This window comes from Podarcis filfolensis, assembly GCF_964270895.1.
Source record: "Podarcis filfolensis genome assembly, chromosome: 13".
NCBI lineage: Eukaryota > Metazoa > Chordata > Lepidosauria > Squamata > Lacertidae > Podarcis > Podarcis filfolensis.
In genome coordinates this window covers 19,733,362-19,750,452 of record NC_139615.1, presented here as the reverse complement: position 1 = coordinate 19,750,452, position 17,091 = coordinate 19,733,362, and the positions used below count along the sequence as shown (strand labels likewise).

Here is a 17,091-nt window from a genome sequence, read left to right as displayed (position 1 = left end):
CAGCCTCAGCCAATGGCTTCATCATGATGGAGAAGCGATTTGAACCTATGTATCTCTGCCTCAAGTCTACACTGGCTTTCACCACCTCCAAACACTATTTTAGAGTGCAGGAGCATATATATTAATAATTCTTTATTCAGGAAGCTGTGTGAAATCAGGAACCAACTTCAGCACCATGTAGCACCATTTCCCTGTACAGTGCTGGTAAACTCTACAGCTCCCAGGTCTACAACCCCTGACACACTGGGTAAGATTCCCATTACTGTCTCTTCTGCATGCTCAACAACAGAGGCGGAGTTGCTGTTATTTCAATAGCAGTAGGAACACAGGAAATTGCCATATGCTGAAACAAGACCATTGGTCCATCCAGAGCTAACTACACAGATTGGCAGAACCTCTCCAGGGTTCCAGGCAGAATACTTTTTTCCTGCCGTTACTGAAGATGCCAGGAATTAGAATTGGGACCTTCTGCATGCAGGGCATGTTCTCTGCCAGAGAGCTGCAGCCATTTCCTGTAGTCTGTAGCTGTGGTCACAGAACATGACTAGTGGCCAGATATCTATGGCTCTTTAAAGACCCACAGATTACCACCCATCTGTCTCGGAGGCTTGGGGCAGATTGCAGTCATCTTTATCTCATTTTTATCCTCACAAAAGTGCCTGGATTATTGTTGTGGGATGGGGATGACAGCTGATCACAAACGGCAAGCCAATTTAGACTGTACATATCCTCGCGGTTCACTAATAAGGCAAAGCCACCCTATCAAATTATGCACCTGGCGTGTAGGAGAAGGTGCGCCATCTTGGCTAGAGTGTTGGACGAGGACGGCAGAGGCCCAGGTTCAAATCCTGACTCTGCCACGTATTTTTTTATTACATTAATATACCACCTTTTCCTCCAAGGAGCTCAAAGTGGGGCACTTGGTTCTCCGCTCTCCATCCATTTTATCCTCACAACAACCCTGTGAGGTAGGTCAGGCCAAGAGACAGTGACTGAAGAGACAGCCTGGAAGCTTGCTGGGTGGCCTTGGGCCAGTGACAATCTCTCTCTCTCTGTCTCTCTCTCTCTCTCAGCTTAAGCTACCTCGCAAGGTTGTTGTGAGTGAGAGCAAAATTGGGAGGGGGCGCTAAGCATCACCTCAAGCTCCTTAGAGGAGAGGAGGGGTATAAACTTAATAAACAAGCCCGTCCATACATTTCACCCTGAGATCTAAGACACCAAGGGTGGTTCCTCTTTGGAGGCTCCACCTTTCCCAGCCACAGCTCAGGGGGTGCCATGTCCTCTAAATATAGACTTATTTCGTGCCTCCCACACACTTGAGATTTCGCACATTCCAGGCTAAATTCAACTCTTCCCCACTGCAGCTAAATCCCATCACATCCCCTTCAGCTGACTCAGGAATACCCCTCCCAAACACACCTCAGCCTCTCAGCCCCACTTTTCTTTAAGGTGGCTGTATTTATCTTTACCTGTCCTCCCCCCCCTCCACCAGCCTTGGAATTTCATACTGAGTTTTCAAGTGAGGGGTGGCGCATCTTTAAAAACACCCCTCTCTGCTCCCTGGGTCTCCACAGAGTCCAGGGTGGCTCGCTTTGTTTATGTGTGTCAGGGAAACACGTATATAGCCCCAAACGCACGACCCCGCTCCTTCGTCGCCACTTGTTTACCTCCAATGCCGCGCACAGCGCTTGATGGGAAGCTGCCTCTTAGCAAGCAATTGAGCTGTGGCTGCTCTAATCCTGGACTACCTTTCTTTGCGTATATTCCTTCCCCCCCCCCCAAAAAAAAGGAAGGAAGGAAGAGCAACTGTTCCATGAGATGCCCCAAAATTCCACCTTAAGAGGCAGTGATGTCATCACGGGGTCCGCAGTACCAGAAGGCGCAGCCTGCATCCGGAGACCAGGGGTGGGGGGCGGGAGGCAGAGACGCACAAGGTGTGTGGGGGGGACAGACGGACAGACTGATTCCTATTCGTCGACATCCTGCATCTTCCTTCCCCCCCCCCCACCAAAAAAAGCAAAAAGCTCCCCATCATCCTCTCCATTCTCCCTCTGCTCTCTGCTTCAAGGGGTTCTCTGTCCCCTCAAGGTGCTGGGGGAGCTTCTTATAGCCTCTGTCTTCGCCTCACTGGTTGATTTTTATTTTTTTTAAAAGAATTTTGGTTGGGGGGAGGTTGGGGGTGAAGATTCCCCCCTCCATCTCTGCTCCTTCATCTCTCTCAAAAATATTATTAAGCCACAAGGGGTTGGTTTGGCAGGTAAGTATGGGCCTTCAGTGGCTACATTGTGTGTGTTTGTTTGTGTATGTGTGTGTACATCTATAGTGTGTGTTTGTGTGGTGTTTTGTTTTCCCCTCGGGCGGCAGTGGGGGGGGGAAGGTGAGGGGGGATCTTTGAGTGTCCCCTTTTACCTAACACTGAGATCATAGGACAGAAGGAGGGGGGGAGTTTCAGCACCTGTGAGGTGACCGGCTGCATGTTAACATTGGTGTGCTTGTATTTTGCTCATTAGTGCCAGCCTAGCTGAGAGAGAGAAAGAGACAGACAGACAGACTTGCTTCTGATGGCTATTTGTCTGTCTGGGTGTATGTGTGTGTGTAAGAGAGAAAGATGACTGTCAGTTTGTGGATATTTGTGTGCTGCCCACTGCAGTGTGTGAATAAGTGAAGGATAGCTTTAAGTGTATATGAGGAAAGCAGGAAGGAAGGAAGGAAGGAAGGAAGGAAGGAAGGAAGGACAGTCTGCATGTCTGGTGGACATATGAGGGTGTCCACTAAGGTGTGTGAAAGAATGGTTCAAGTGTATGGGCAGTTTGTGTGTGCATGTGTATATATGTCTGGGACTGATAGATTATGACTCAGGCGGTGTGCGGTTTGTGTGGTATGTGAGCTTGTACGATTTCAACTGGTGCATGAAAGAAATTAGCGCGCCTAAAGTATGCCGACAAGTACCAGTTATTAGGATGTGCTTGTTCTAAGGGTCTGAGCACATCTGTGTCCATGGATACAGGAGAAACAGGTGAGGATTTGTGTGCCGTTGCGTCTTTGTGTGGTGACTGTAAGTGTCTGTGGTGTCCCTTGGGCTTTTCTGTTGTGTGATGTCTGTGTTGGTGTGGTGCGCCAGTGAACTGGAGGGGGAGGGGTTTAGGAAGAGAGAAACATAACTCCCATGAGAAAACAAACACAAACACACTGACACACTGACACACAACACTGAAGTAAAGCTCACAGAGAACATCATCTCACTTAGCCCTATGTACATACAGAGAGATCATAACAGAGACAACCAGAAAAAGCAGACACCGTACATGCCCCCCGCCCTTATACACTCTCACGCATTGATCATTGTCATACACATGTGCTCACACTTGCATAATAGCTCACCCACATTCACACAAGCCGGCACTCCAGGCGCCCTTGCCTTCTTACTCTCATATAGCAAAGGGCAAAGTGAAACATCTGGAACAATTTTGAGGTAGGAAGAAACCAAAAATCTTATATGGTTTGAATGCATGTGTAGAAAATAGACAGTGGAAGTTTTTTTTTAACAAACAAAACCAAACCCAAACCAGCTCTTATATTAAAACTCATACTGACATTAATTATATTATATTATACTATATTTCCAAACAGCCTTTCAATCATAATGGCTCCCATAATGGTTTCAGATGAGCACAAACTATAATGATTAAAAATTCAAATAATTTTACAGTACCGTCCAAAGCATGCTTACTTAGAAATAAGCACATGTGAGTTCAGCTGGAACTTATGCTGAAGGAAGTTTGGATAGGGTTACCGTCTTAACCAGACTGCAGTTCTCTGCCCACTTTCTGGGGAATAATCCCCCACTTAAACCAATGGAGTTTATTGTTTAGTAGACCTGTATAGCAGACCTGCTGTTAATTATCTGCAGATGAAGGCACTTCGAGTGGCTGCGTATGATGCTGTGTATCTGACCTAGACCTCTGAACGTTCTGGCTGCTGCCTTAGCCCCTTCCTATCCCACCCTCTGCATTTGTACATTCTGATTTATAAATTTGAAATCTGGGGGGTGAATAGTTCTAAGGTAAATGTGTAAACATGTTCAAAGCTGGGTGGCAATACTTCAAACACATGCACAGCACTCAATAAGTGGTTTTGAGACTAGACATGCTTCACTGATTTTTAGCTCTGCCAGTCATCCTATCATGCAAATATATCTTATTCCAGAATCCGATCATGCAGGTGTGACTTACTCCAGAATATGGCCATATGCAGTCATTTTGCTTTCTGTAAGGTTGCTCTCACATGTAGAGGTCTACGCTTGGACACATGTAAACAGATACAAAATTGGCACACTTTTACTCTTAAGTTACCAGTAACATCTTCTGAAGCACACATAAAACGTTGCCTCAAAACGCACCATGCTGCCTGTAAACATGCCTGCCCTCATATTCAAACACACCACTTCATTCACACATGCACAAATACCTAAGTGCACACTCAAATCTGTGTCACTGTACAGTCACCTCCACTCACAAAGAAACATACACAAGGGAATAGTGGGTATTGCAGTCCTCTGTTGTGCATTCACATCCTTAATTTGAAAAGAAAAGAAAAAAAAAGATCACACCAGCATAAATATCACATACACACACTTGATTGCATATTCATTATTTTCATATAAGGCTGATTCACACATGCACACACCACTTGATTTCTTATCACTTGATGAGAGACAGGCAGCTGAATGTGTGAATGCTCCATTGTTAAATATTGCATTTGAGGTGGAGTTACCAAGTGATCAGTTGTGCATGAAGGGACCAGCTCTGAGATACCAACTGTCCGTCTTTTAGGTGCCTTTTAGAATGCACAGCCAGAGCCAAGTAGACACACCATCAACACAGCTATGGCTGTGGTCCTTTGCATTCATCTGGGAGAAAGAGGTACAAAACAGGGTGCAGTTTATTTCTGAGTAAACTGAGCACAGGATCACGTTGCCGGGCTTACAGCACAATGTACTCTACACAAAGGATACAAAATCATTTCGGAACACTCATGCTGTCACACACACACACACTATGCATACCATGTCATCCCAACACAGAGATCCCTGCACACACTCACAACACATGGCTCCATCCTCAATTACAGATTTCTTCATATACAAATTCTGCTCGCACCTATAAGTTACTTACTACACCCTTACACACAATACATACATTTAAACCCACATACTCATTTCTGCACCCAAACTCATCACATGCATGTATCACTGCAAACAGACACAGGCCATTTTCCTTACACACAAACCCACCATATAAACCCATTTTAAGACAGGCAGAAATGCATTGCCCCATATGTCACTTCCTATCTTAACCAGCGTAATCCTACCTAAAGAGACCCATTACTCTCTGCACATGCATCTCCATCTAAACATTTTTCAACGAAGAAAGAACCCAAACATCAACTTTTTAATTAAAACAAAAGCCCCTGAATCCAACTTTTCAAAACTTCCAATCTAACATTGATTTATTTGTTTGAGGGATAGCTTTAAAGAACTAAACATTAAGGTTCTGTAGATGCATTTTTAATGCAATAACATGTTCATTTGCTGAATTAAGTATGCATTACATACTAATTTTCAAAAAGCTCTAAATTCAAAAGTATCCATAACAGTATTTAATTATTGTATTGATTTCCTGCCTTCCCTTCTTCCAAAGATTCCTGCACTGCAGGAAGTTGGACTAAATAACCCTCATGGTCCCTTCCAACTACAATTCTACGATTCTATGATGAAACCTAAGGTGGTAAACACACACAGGCTCCCACCCTGGCCCTGGCCCAAATCGAGATCAGTCTTCATTTCACCTGGGCAGGCTTCATTATGTGTCTAGGAATAATAATAATAATAATAATAATAATAATAATAGGTGGGTGTTTGTTTGTTTCTAAAAAGAATAATATGAATTTAGAGGGCAAGGGAAATGCAGGCAAAATTAGGTCAGGAGAAATTGTTTGAGAATCTATTTTTTCCTCCACATGTATTTTAAGTCTCTATTATGCACTCATGCAAACCCTCCCACATTCTTTCTCTCTCACTAGTTTCTCCTTCCCACTCCACTCCACTTTCCCTACTTCTTCATCTCACAGCCCAGGAAATTGGATGGTGCGGCAATAGTGCTGGAGGAGAGACATTTGTCTCCTTACCTGCCTAAAGCCAAGCCAATTCTCTTTTGTACTGAGAAACATTGCACAGCCACACAGACACACACAGTCCCCCTCTGCAACGACACAAGAGTACAGGAGAGGTGGGTGTTGGGACTGGGTGAGCTACAGGCCAAGGAGGTTCCTTGGAGATGGTCAAGGGTTGTACCAATGCTGGTTCTTCTCAGTGCAGACCATTGAAACGAATAGGCATGCTTAACTTAGGCCCACGAATTCTAGTAGGTCTGCTCTGAGTACAGCTAGCACTGGACATAATCCCCAGTGTAAAACTTCATGTGCAGGAAAGGGGAGAAGGAAGAACTGGAGGGGAGGATGGATAGGTCAGTGGGGACTATAGAGAGGGAAGCAGAGGCCATAAGGAGGAGGAAGTAGCCATGGGGGGAGGGCAAACAGTGGGGCACTGAAATTTCAAGGGATAGCATGGGATAGAGGGTGAACTGGGTTGACCCACCAAAGGGAGTATAGGAGAGCAACCACAGCTAGGAGGGAGAGAGGAGATTTGGGGGGGAGCCCCACAAGAAAAGTGTGGGTGCACTGGGGTCAAAAGTCATATGGGAAAAAGTGGGGGCAAGGAGAAGACTGAAGGGGTCCTAAAGGTGGAGGAGAGCATAGAGGCTACCCAGCCCCTCAGCTTCAGGAAGATCATCATCAGGGTCCGTAGAGAAGTCAGCAAGGGAAGCCGGGTCCACTGCAGGAGGCAGGATCTGGCCGAAGATAGGAGGAGGAGCTGAGAGAGAACCAGAGTCAAGTGGGGCAAGAGTGGGGAGTCATGGGGCAGATAGGTTGCTACCTAGAAGAGAAAAAGGAATTGGTTCGTTAGTGTAAAGGGCGGGGGGGGGGGGAAGAGTCGGAGCCCAGCAGGTGCAGCAGTATGGGGAGAGGGCAGTGGGGGAAGTGGGAACTGGAGGAGATAGCAAGGAAGGAGGGAGGGAGGGAGGGAGGGAGGAGGGGGTCAGTGGAGAAGGAAAACTGGCTGGTGGCCAAGAGAGGGAGAGATGAATTGGGAAGCGGTCAATGGCAGCGGAAGGACAGTGCAGAAGCAGTAGATTGAGTCTCCGTTCGAGAGGAAGGGGACGTTGAAGAAAGGGGGCGAAGTGAAGGAGAAGCAAAAAGAGGGGGGTCTGGGAAGATGGGGCAGGCAGTGGCGTAGCGTGGGTTGTCAGCACCCGGGGCAAGGCAAGTAATTTGCGCCCCCTAACCCGTGGATTTGCGCCCCCTAACCCTAACCCCCAGATGTTGCGACCGGTGCGACCGGCCCCCCTGCACCCCCCACGCTACGCCACTGGGGGCAGGAGGCAAGGAAGGAGAGAGAGAGAGGGAAGGAAGGGTGGTAGAGGGGTGGAACGAGTCGATATAAAAGTGAGCAGGGTGCTAAGATTGGGTGGGTAGTTCTCGTGGTGAAAGAGATGGGGAAAGGGGACAGAAGAGGCCCCTGAATGAGAAGAAGTGGCATTTCTCCTACACGTGAAGCTCAGGCGAGCATCTATTTTGCCACCGTTACACTTTGAGTGTGGAGATTGCAGAGCTGCTTCCAACCTTAATGTGGTAAAGGGGCAAACTAGGCTCTGCCTGATTTCTGTGCAATGAGGGAGAAGGAGGCAAGTCTCCGTGCAGGAAAAGTGTGTGTGAAGTGACCCTAGGCTAAGCAGAGGATGGAGGGGGGAAAGGCAGAAGTTCCCAGGGAAAGAAGGACAGCGATAAGAGAGTAGAGAAGGGAGATGTGGCAACACATGGAAGCAGGGAAGGAGAGGAGACCATGAAGAAGGAAGAAAGGAGAAGAGGAAGAGGGTTGACGAGGAAGACAAAGTCAGCAGAAGAAAGGAAAGGGGTAGAAGGAGGGAAGGATGTGAGGCTGTGACAGAGAAGAAATGAATGAAGAGTGAGAATGAATGGAGGACAGAAAAGAGGGGAGAGAGGGAGGCCAGAGAGATGAATGGGTATCCTAGGACTTGGAGATAATGATGGCAGATCTGCATGGACAGGCACTTGGAGAGGATAATGGAGCGCCAGGGGTGATGGCATGAAGCCTGCAGTGAAGGACTGCCGTGATGGTCCACAGGGGTCGAAAAACGATGGTGGCAGAGGGCTATGGAGGGAACTGAAAAAGAGAAGGGGATGCAGAGGGCAGGAGGGAGGGGGGAGAGAGAGAGAGAGAGAGAGAGAGGGAGAGAGAGATGGGGGGGGTAGAAGGAGGGAAGGCTGTGTGTGAGGATGGAAGAGATGGAGTGGGAGTGACAGAAAGAGGAGAGAGTGATAATGGCAGAGGGATGCAGTGGCAATGCCGGTCATTACGAGAGGGATGGGAGGAAGGAGAGGAGAGTGGAGAAGCGTACATGGTGGGATGGGGAGGGCGAAGGCGTAACGCAGCAGGGAGCGCGAGTGGCCAAGAAGCGCCATGGAGGGAGCGAGAGGAAGAAGGGGTGCGGATGGCAGGGGCCACGGGGCGCGGACAATGGAAAGGACGGCGGTCCGAGCGGAGTGTCGGCGTGCGGATGGATGGATGGTGGGACGGGAGCGATGGAGGGCAGCGATCGGAGGGAGAGCGGCCGAGGCTGCGGAGGACTGTGGCGGAGCAGCCGTCCGCACTCACCTTCCCTGTCCCTTTCTCTCTCTCTCTGTCCCTCTCTTTCGCAGACCCCGGCGCTGCGCCGCGGGCTCTTTCTCTGCCAACTCCTGCCTCCTCCTCCTGCTGCTGCTGCGCCCGCCCCGTCTAGAAAGAGCCTCGCCCCCCTCCCCTCTTGGCCGCGCTCCCTCCTGCCTTCTCCTTTCCCCGCGGCAGGAGGGGTGGGGGGAGAGGGGGTGGGCCGAGGAGGAGGAGGGGCCAGGATGACGCCTCGCGCCCTGATTTGACACCTGCGCACCGTCGGGGGGCGGCCCCCCGCCTCGGCCCGCGCCGCCGATGCTGAGCTCAGTGTGCGTCTCCTCTTTCCGCGGGCGCAAGTCTGGGAACAAGCCGCCGTCCAAGTCATGTTTGAAAGGGGAGATGGGCCGGAACGAAGACAACGACAAGATAGTCATCAACGTGGGCGGCATCCGGCATGAGACGTACCGCAGCACCCTCAAGACCCTGCCGGGCACGCGGCTGTCGTGGCTCACCGAGCCCGACGCCTGCAGCAACTTCGACTACGACCCCAAGGCCGACGAGTTCTTCTTCGACCGGCACCCGCAGGTCTTCGCCTACGTGCTCAACTACTACCGCACGGGCAAGCTGCACTGCCCGGCCGACGTGTGCGGGCCCCTCTTCGAGGAGGAGCTGGCCTTCTGGGGCATCGACGAGACCGACGTGGAAGCCTGCTGCTGGATGAACTACCGGCAGCACCGCGACGCCGAGGAGGCCCTAGACAGCTTCGAGACGCCCGAGAGCCAGGACGATGAGGAGAGCGGAGACCTCAAGCGCCACTGCCTGCAGGAGGACGGGCGCAAGCTGGGCCGGTGGGCCGCCATGCAGCCCAAGGTGTGGGCGCTCTTCGAGGACCCCTACTCCTCCAGGATGGCCAGGGTGAGTAGCGCGGGGCTGGGGGCTTGGGGCACCCACCCGCTCACCTAGATGCTTCCTCGGGCTCACCTGATGTGGGCAGCATGGAGGAGCACACCTATGGCTGCTGCTGCTGCTATTGCTGTTAGCATCGTGACTACTAGCATTGAGGCTCTTGTCCCCACTAGTGGCACAGGGGAAGGCAAGCAGGGGAGCGGGGAGGCAGGGTCCCTGTCCCCAGGAACTTACAGATCTAAATGTTGACAAGAGGAGTCAGGGGAGAGTGGCAGAATAGGGGCAAGCATAGTTAAGGCTGGCAGAAGTTAATCCCACTCTGTTCATTGGGGCTTATTGCCAAGGAAGTGCAGAAAGGTTTGAGGGCAGCCTTGGTTTGTGTAGGGGAGAGGAGAGGCGAGCATCCTAGCTTTTCTCTCCCTCCCTTACACTGAGTCAGGTCCCAGGTGCATTTAGCCCAGAATGACTACTCCGACAGGAGATGGCTTTGCAAGGTCTCAGGCAGGGTCTTCCTCAGTCCTGCTACTTTTCACTTGGAGAGGGAAAAATTAAAGCTGGGACGGTCTGAGTCCAAAGCATGAGCTCTGCCTCCCTGAACTGAGTTCGTTCTCCCAGTCTCTGGTTATGGCTGGAGGTGGGACAGAGTAAGCAGGAGAAATTTCTCTTTAAATGTTCTTTTGCTTGTTTCGCAATTGTCCCTTGGCTCTGTTCAACAGCAGGCCTTCTAGCCTTCTTCTTTGCTGTAAACCCTGACAACTTCCCAAAGAAACCTCCCCCCCACCCGAAATTGTACTTTTAAGAGAAAGGGGTGCAAGGGGCAGGTGGAAAAGGTGAGATGTAAATGGTCAAGAGTGGAGGTGCAGGCTAATGTTGGAGGTGCAGTTGAGATGTGCAAGACTAGTCCCAAGCGAAATGGGCAATGGCACAATGCGCAGACTAGCGCAGAGGGACTGGTGTGCAAGGGTCCATGTGCAATGCTTGGTAAGCATGGATGGATGTGGAAATGTGGGGGGGGGGGAGAGAAGGATGTGTGAGTGGCACTGGGTGCTGGAGGTGAAGGCAGATTATGCAGTAGAAAAGATGAGGTTGCCAGTCTGAGTGTGCAAACAGAACAGACTGAGAAATGGAGATGTTCTGCAGGCAGGGATGTTTTTCAGGAGCTGATGGCACCAGTCACATCTTAGGCACACACAAGCGATGTGCACCGTGCACTGAAGTGCCCTGTAGAGAGAACATATAATAAGTCAGATGCTGCAAACAGACATCTAGAGGAAGGAATTGTTGGCTGGGAGAATACAGAATGTGGAACGGAGAATGGTGCAGGTTTCAGAGGTGTGCAAGGGCACTGGAAGAGGTGCACTCAGCCATGTTGAGGCATGAAAAATGTTGCAGAAAATAGGAGAGGTTAATGTGCAGGCTAAGAGGGGGTGACTGAATGAGCCTGAATGATAGAGAGGGGCAGTGATTCCGGTTCAGGGAAAGCGTGCAAGAGACCCAAGTGTGAGAAATGGAACTCTAAGGAGAAAGGAGCATGAGGAAAGGAAGGGGAATCATGCAAGGAATGCTGCTGGTGGCAGTGAAAACGGGGTGCAAGAAAAAAAAGTTGAGCTCAAGAGTTGAGCACCACGGGACACGAGCGTGCGAATGAGTGTAGTAGTGTGTAGCAGCAGGAGGATCCAGACACGCATGCGCTGGGCTTATGACTTGCTTATCGGTGTCAGGGTGAATGCCTTGATCTCCAGCAGGAGGTGCTGCTAAAACAGCTCCAAGTCCTTTCTTCACTGTCCCCCAAAACAAGGTCCCCTGTCCTCCTTCTCTCTGGTCTCCCCCATCCCCTCCACACACAGTTTATCTCAGGTCTCACTTGCGCCCTTCCTGAATTTTGGAATCCTCTGGTCTCACTGCAGTTTTGCGTAGTCTCCCTGCCCCCACTGCATGCCCCACTGCCAAATCTAGGGATCTTTCATTTTCTCTCCATTCAGCCCAAATCGACATCATCTATCCAGGGAGAAACTCCAGATCTCCTCCCCCAATCTTCAGCAATGCAGTTCTGAATTGGCTCCCCCCCTTCCCAGTGTGCTTGAATAATGCTGCTCAAAACTGCCCCCTTCCCAGACACTGCAGTTTAGAATCCCCCATCCTGCACTGCACCCCCAAATATCGTTCCCCTTACTGCATTCCCCCCCGTTCTTTTCCCCTTTTCTTTTTTTAGCCTATGCAGCTAAAGCCTTTCCTGTATAACTTCTTTTTGCAGAGCAGCTGAAGGGGGGGGGGAGTTAATGAAAGACTGATGCTTGTTCTCTCTCTCCTTCCCCCCCACCCCCGGCAACCCCTCCAGTATTACCTCTAGGACAATATTAGTGCTTTGCTATCTCTAGAACTGCAGAGCCAGCGGGTTGAGAAGGGGGGGGAGGGGGCACCGCAGTGCAGTGTGGAAGCCCCAGAGTTTGCAGTGCAAAGCCGGCATTCTGCAATCCGTTCCCCCTCCCCTCGCCCCAGGCAGCTGCTCTCAAGGGTGCAAGGCCTGTCCGGTCCCTTTATTCAGCCCCCCCTTCCTCCCCCATGCAGTTGGGAATGCAGCCAGAAAAAGTTACAGCAGGGAGGAAGAGAGGGCAGGAGTGTTGGGGAGCAGGGAAGGGAGGGGGTTTGCTGACAGTGGGAGCCAAGAAACCAACGGGACTATGAGGCAATGCTGCATTCAGGTGGACATCACGTCAGGGATTCCATAAACAGAGGAGCTGGTTGAGAACTGAAGCCAGCATCTCCCCACTACCAGCCGATATAACAGTGGCTCCCCACTTAATGCATTTACAGAAATGGCATATGTGTGCTATAACTACAGTAGCGCCCCTGCCGCAACCTTCTCTCTTTGGGCATTTGTGTATAAATAAGACAAAGACGCAAATCAGTACTGAAGTTTGCAAAGTTGGGGGGGGGAGTTGAGGTTCATGCCACAAGCACAGTGTTTGAATTACCTGCTTATGAAAAAGGATGCGAAGAGATTGGCCCCCATCCACCACTATCCTCGCCAGACAGGCAGGCAGAAGGAAAGAATATGGACTGGGGAAGAGGAAATAGAAAACCATATCGGTGGACAGCATAGTGAATAGATTGATGGGCCAAAATGCACTTCTGAATAATGCTTCTCCAATACGCAAAGACACATTTGCTTCGTTTTCGTTCACTCTGCACACACCAGCATGCATATTTTATAGTGATGCATAGGCAGGCTGGGGCTACAAAATCTGTACCAGAGCATATTTGTTAGCTGCATCTAAGTCCCTACATATCAGAGAGGGGTAAAGTATGTGCGTTGAGAGAACAAATAGACAATGATTGAATAAAGACACACACGGAGATCCTCTTCTTCCTCTCCTTCCCAGATCTTTTCACACCACAATCGTTCTTTTTAAGTTTGGCTTTTCTCTATCAGTTTGCACCTTCTTTTAAACTGGACTGTGTCCCAACTTTGATTCTGGAAGCACTTCAAGTCCCTTCATGGTATATAGACAAGGAAAAAGTTCCAGAGGGGCAGCTGCATTAATGTGGTGCACCAAATATAAACCAAGAGACAACCTTAAAAGTTTTGTCACGGGCTCAACGGCAGTTCCTTGAGTAATTATGTATAATCATGTATATATTCCCATTTGTGTGGGTAGAGAAACATATTATATAACATAATTTGATTAAACCCAATGTAATTCCAAGCATGTTTGCTTGGAAGTTCAGTGGGACTTTGCAGCTAGCAAATGCGCTCAGGGTTGCAGTCTCAAATTGTCATTTGTAGTGTACAAATGGCACTTACTCATAAATTAAAGACAAAGTGCAGGTATGTATACATATGCCTGTATACAAATGGAAAGCATAAATATATGTACTCAGGACTGTTATTTCCCTTTACATTTCTCCCAACACTACTATTTTGTACTTTAACCACGTTTGAAGTATGGCATGAGAGTTTATTTCTTCATTAGCTGTGTGGACAGCAAACTCATACGTATACTCACAGCTACATAACAATTAGGGAAAATATCACAGGCAAAGCAGCTTCATCTTTGTAATAAGGTTTCTGTATATTATATTATATTATATTATATTATATTATATTAATGTATATATTTTTAGGTATACATGCACGAGGGAACAAAGTATGGCCACATAACTCAGACAAGCCTGTTTTCAGTACGCAAAGGGTTATATATGGAATAAATGGGGGATGTGTTCTTTCAGGGAGGATGTTTAAAATGATGAAAATCAGATAAGTATCATTTACCACTGCATGCATTTTTAACGCCCAGATCCTTGTTCAGGGCAAATCTGCACTTTTTAATCAAATCGGGAACTAGGAACCCCGACTTCAGCATCATATAAAATGGATGATTTTTTTATTTTCCTGCCAGGCTTGCAAGGGAAGTTCTGAGTTAAAATCCAATATACCCCTTCTCTGTAATCAGCTATAAAGTTGAACCTTGGACCAAAAAAGGTTGATGCATCCAAAGTATTTGTGTCTGTCCAGCAGACTGAGAGCCAGTAGCAGCTTCTGTGCTAAGGGAATTTATTTTTAACCAAGTTCACCTCTGCCTCTCCATCCCATCCTCACCTGTGATGTGCAAACATTGCTTTTATTCTTGAGGCTGAAAGAGAAGGCAAAGTCTTTTTGTCCTATAGGAGGCACTAGAGAGACAGTGCCAACACTGCAACAGAGCAGTCTTTCTTTTATCCTTTTAGCAAACTCTGCACAAATTTCCGTGTCCCTTTGCTGGAGATCCTTGCTGTGCCCCCTTCCCTTTCATATTAATTCTCTGGCTTTCGTCTTCCCTGCATGATTAGCAAGCCAGTGCAGAAATTCTGGTTCAGCTTCTTAGGGAATTCAAAGGAGAGTAGATATGTGGGGGAAGGGAGGGGGGAGAGAGGATTTTTTTAAAAAAAGGCTTTTAATGACTCTTGTGAATAATGACTGCAGAAAGGGAACAGATTCCAGATGCTGGCAAGAGCCAGCTACAAAGGGTGGCTTCTCTTATTTATTACAATGTGGGGCTCAAGCATCTCAATTCTCTAGTCTCCCCTTGTGCTAGTTTAAACACCTCCTCACTCAGAGAGTTCTGGCATTCAGCAGCCCAATTCAAATTTGCCACCCTCCATTCTTGTCCCAAAGGCTACAGAAGTTCTGGTCCTGAACACCATCTTAACCCACAAGCCCATCTCCTTCTCCAATGAATCTAGGAGACCTAGTTGCCAGCTCTCACTGTTTTAACCTCCTAGACTCAACACTCCTCTAATTCAACTACCCCTATCCCAGTATATCCACTCCCCTGATTTAAAAAACCAGCAGTTCTAGAGCAGTTCTCATATTTACCCCTGCAAATCCAACTTCTTTCATGGCAATTGGGGAACTGTCATTGCCCTTGTCCCTCCTCATTTCACGCTCATTTCTGCTACCTACTCAGTGACCCAGTAAATCTCCCCTTGTATTCCCTAGAGTCACTCTTTGTCCCCCAAATCAAGAGTCCTGCCATGTAATTCTGCCTCTGCTCTTAAACCACTAAACTCAGTGGGTCAAAAATTTCAGATATCCAGTTAATTGAATACGGATTCATAGTGCAGGTTAGAGTGGTAGGTACTCTTAAAGCCTTCTGTCCACTCAATTTCCTTCCAAGACCAAGATGATCCTGGCTTTGCACGTACATACATACTCACGCACGCACACATCCCAACTCAGTAATTCCAGTCTTTCCACAGAAGCTCTTGCATATTCTTTCAAACATGCATTCTCACACTCTATCACTCTTGATCCTGTGTGACCTCAGTGGTGCCATCTGTGCCCCACTCAGAATGAAAGGAAGCCCTCCTTCTGCCCCGCAAATGCAGCAGGACTGGTTTACTGCATTTCAAAGTAAATGAAGATATATACATTGCCATCTAAACAGGGACCCCATGTGGGACCACACTGTCCACAATCTTAACTTACTTAACTGCACAGCCGTGTGGCTTTGCTCAGTAACTCAAGCAATCCGAGCATCCCATTCCTTCCCTACTTTCTGTCAATCTGTATACTCACCCCCTGCTTTCAGTTCACAGAGCCCAAACATTTTTACTGTCCGTTTAGTCCTCTCTCCTCACTATCTGACCCCTCTACATACCCTTCACAGAAACCCCTGGAGTTTCAGAAAGCCTTCTTGCCAAATCGCACTTGACTCCTTTCCAGCAACTTTTCCTCTGAAAATCATGGGTGCCTGGGGGTCCCCAAGCAATCCTTTACCCACAGCTCTCCACAGGAAGCAAATCCCACCCCCACTTCCCTCCAGTATTGTGGAAAGATGCCCACTTTTACCCCAGGCGCTGAAGGACTATTGCAGTTTAATCCATTCCCTCCCCTTCATTCCTTGCCGCTCTCCATGGTACTGAACTGCAGTGTTACATCCAGTAATAGCGGCAGCAAAGGGAGAGAATTCACACACACACACACACACACACACACAGAGAGAGAGAGAGAGAGAGAGAGAGAGAGAGAGAGAGAGAGCGCTTTCTCCCTGCCTGTAAGCATTGTTGATAGAGGTTATTCTATGATGCTATGTATAGAGAGAGGAAGAAAATGATAGAACTGGAGAGAAAATTAATGAATTAGTACACAGTGTCAGGTGGGGGGCGGTGTTGACATACATAATGTCCAGTTCAGCCATTAATACTCTGAAGAAAGGGCCAAAGCACTGCAGCCTTGGGTGCCCTTTTTTTTTTAAAAAAAAAGGCTGGCATTGAGGTGTGTGCATTTGAGAGCAAGGTCGTTTGAGCATCTTTACTTTGTTGCATAATAGTTTAATGTGACACAGATTTCACATGAGAGGGGCGAAGAGGGGGTGAGGGAGCTGAAAGATGGGGTGAGGAAGGATGACAGCCAAGGCCATATATATCGGGAAGTCTGCCTTGCTTTCTGAGCTCCTGGGCCCCTTATTGTGCCCAGGCAGAAGGATGTATGTGTGGTAGACTTTGGAAAGAGCAGCAAGACCATAATATGGGAATAGTGGGGAGACTGGAGAAGGGAGAGGCTGTCTTAGCCTTCTCCACAAAAATGCTGACTTCTGTTCAATAAATAAACTCCAGGACCCCAGACTTGAAACTGTTCTGCTAAATTCCCTCATCGTCCGCTGCCTCTCCAGTGGCCTTTACGACCCTCACCATTTTTCTCCCCTTCCAGAAGGGAGCTAAATCACAGCTTGTTTTCTATCTCTGGCCTGAAATCAACCTTAAGTATTTCCCCTCTCAACACTCCTTCCTCAGTTTTTTCTCCATCCTTCAGCCTCTGACCCCTGCCCATAAACCCTTGCCTTCCCCCCTCTCCTTTTTGCTGATAATGTATCTGCTAACCTTCACCTCAGATTTTTCTTAGCACCTTTTTCTTC

At 48.5% G+C, this 17,091-nt stretch overlaps 2 protein-coding genes across 8 annotated transcripts in view; one reads left to right on the top strand and one right to left on the bottom strand.

The window, feature by feature from the left end:
- Nucleotides 1-17,091, bottom strand: part of LOC310746528 (integrin alpha-M-like) — a 156,713-nt gene that overhangs the window by 82,151 nt on the left and 57,471 nt on the right. The window lies entirely within an intron of this gene.
- LOC310746485 (voltage-gated potassium channel KCNC1-like) overlaps nt 1,892-17,091 on the top strand; it is a 62,968-nt gene continuing 47,768 nt past the window's right edge. For all 7 annotated transcript variants that reach the window (XR_014540730.1, XR_014540731.1, XR_014540732.1 and 4 more), the window contains exons 1-2: nt 1,892-2,257; nt 8,839-9,703. Coding sequence is in view for 4 of the 7 variants with exons in the window: in XM_083580264.1 (XP_083436390.1) it covers nt 9,104-9,703 (600 nt within the window). In the remaining 3 variants the exon portion in view is untranslated. The remainder of the gene's footprint in view (nt 2,258-8,838; nt 9,704-17,091) is intronic.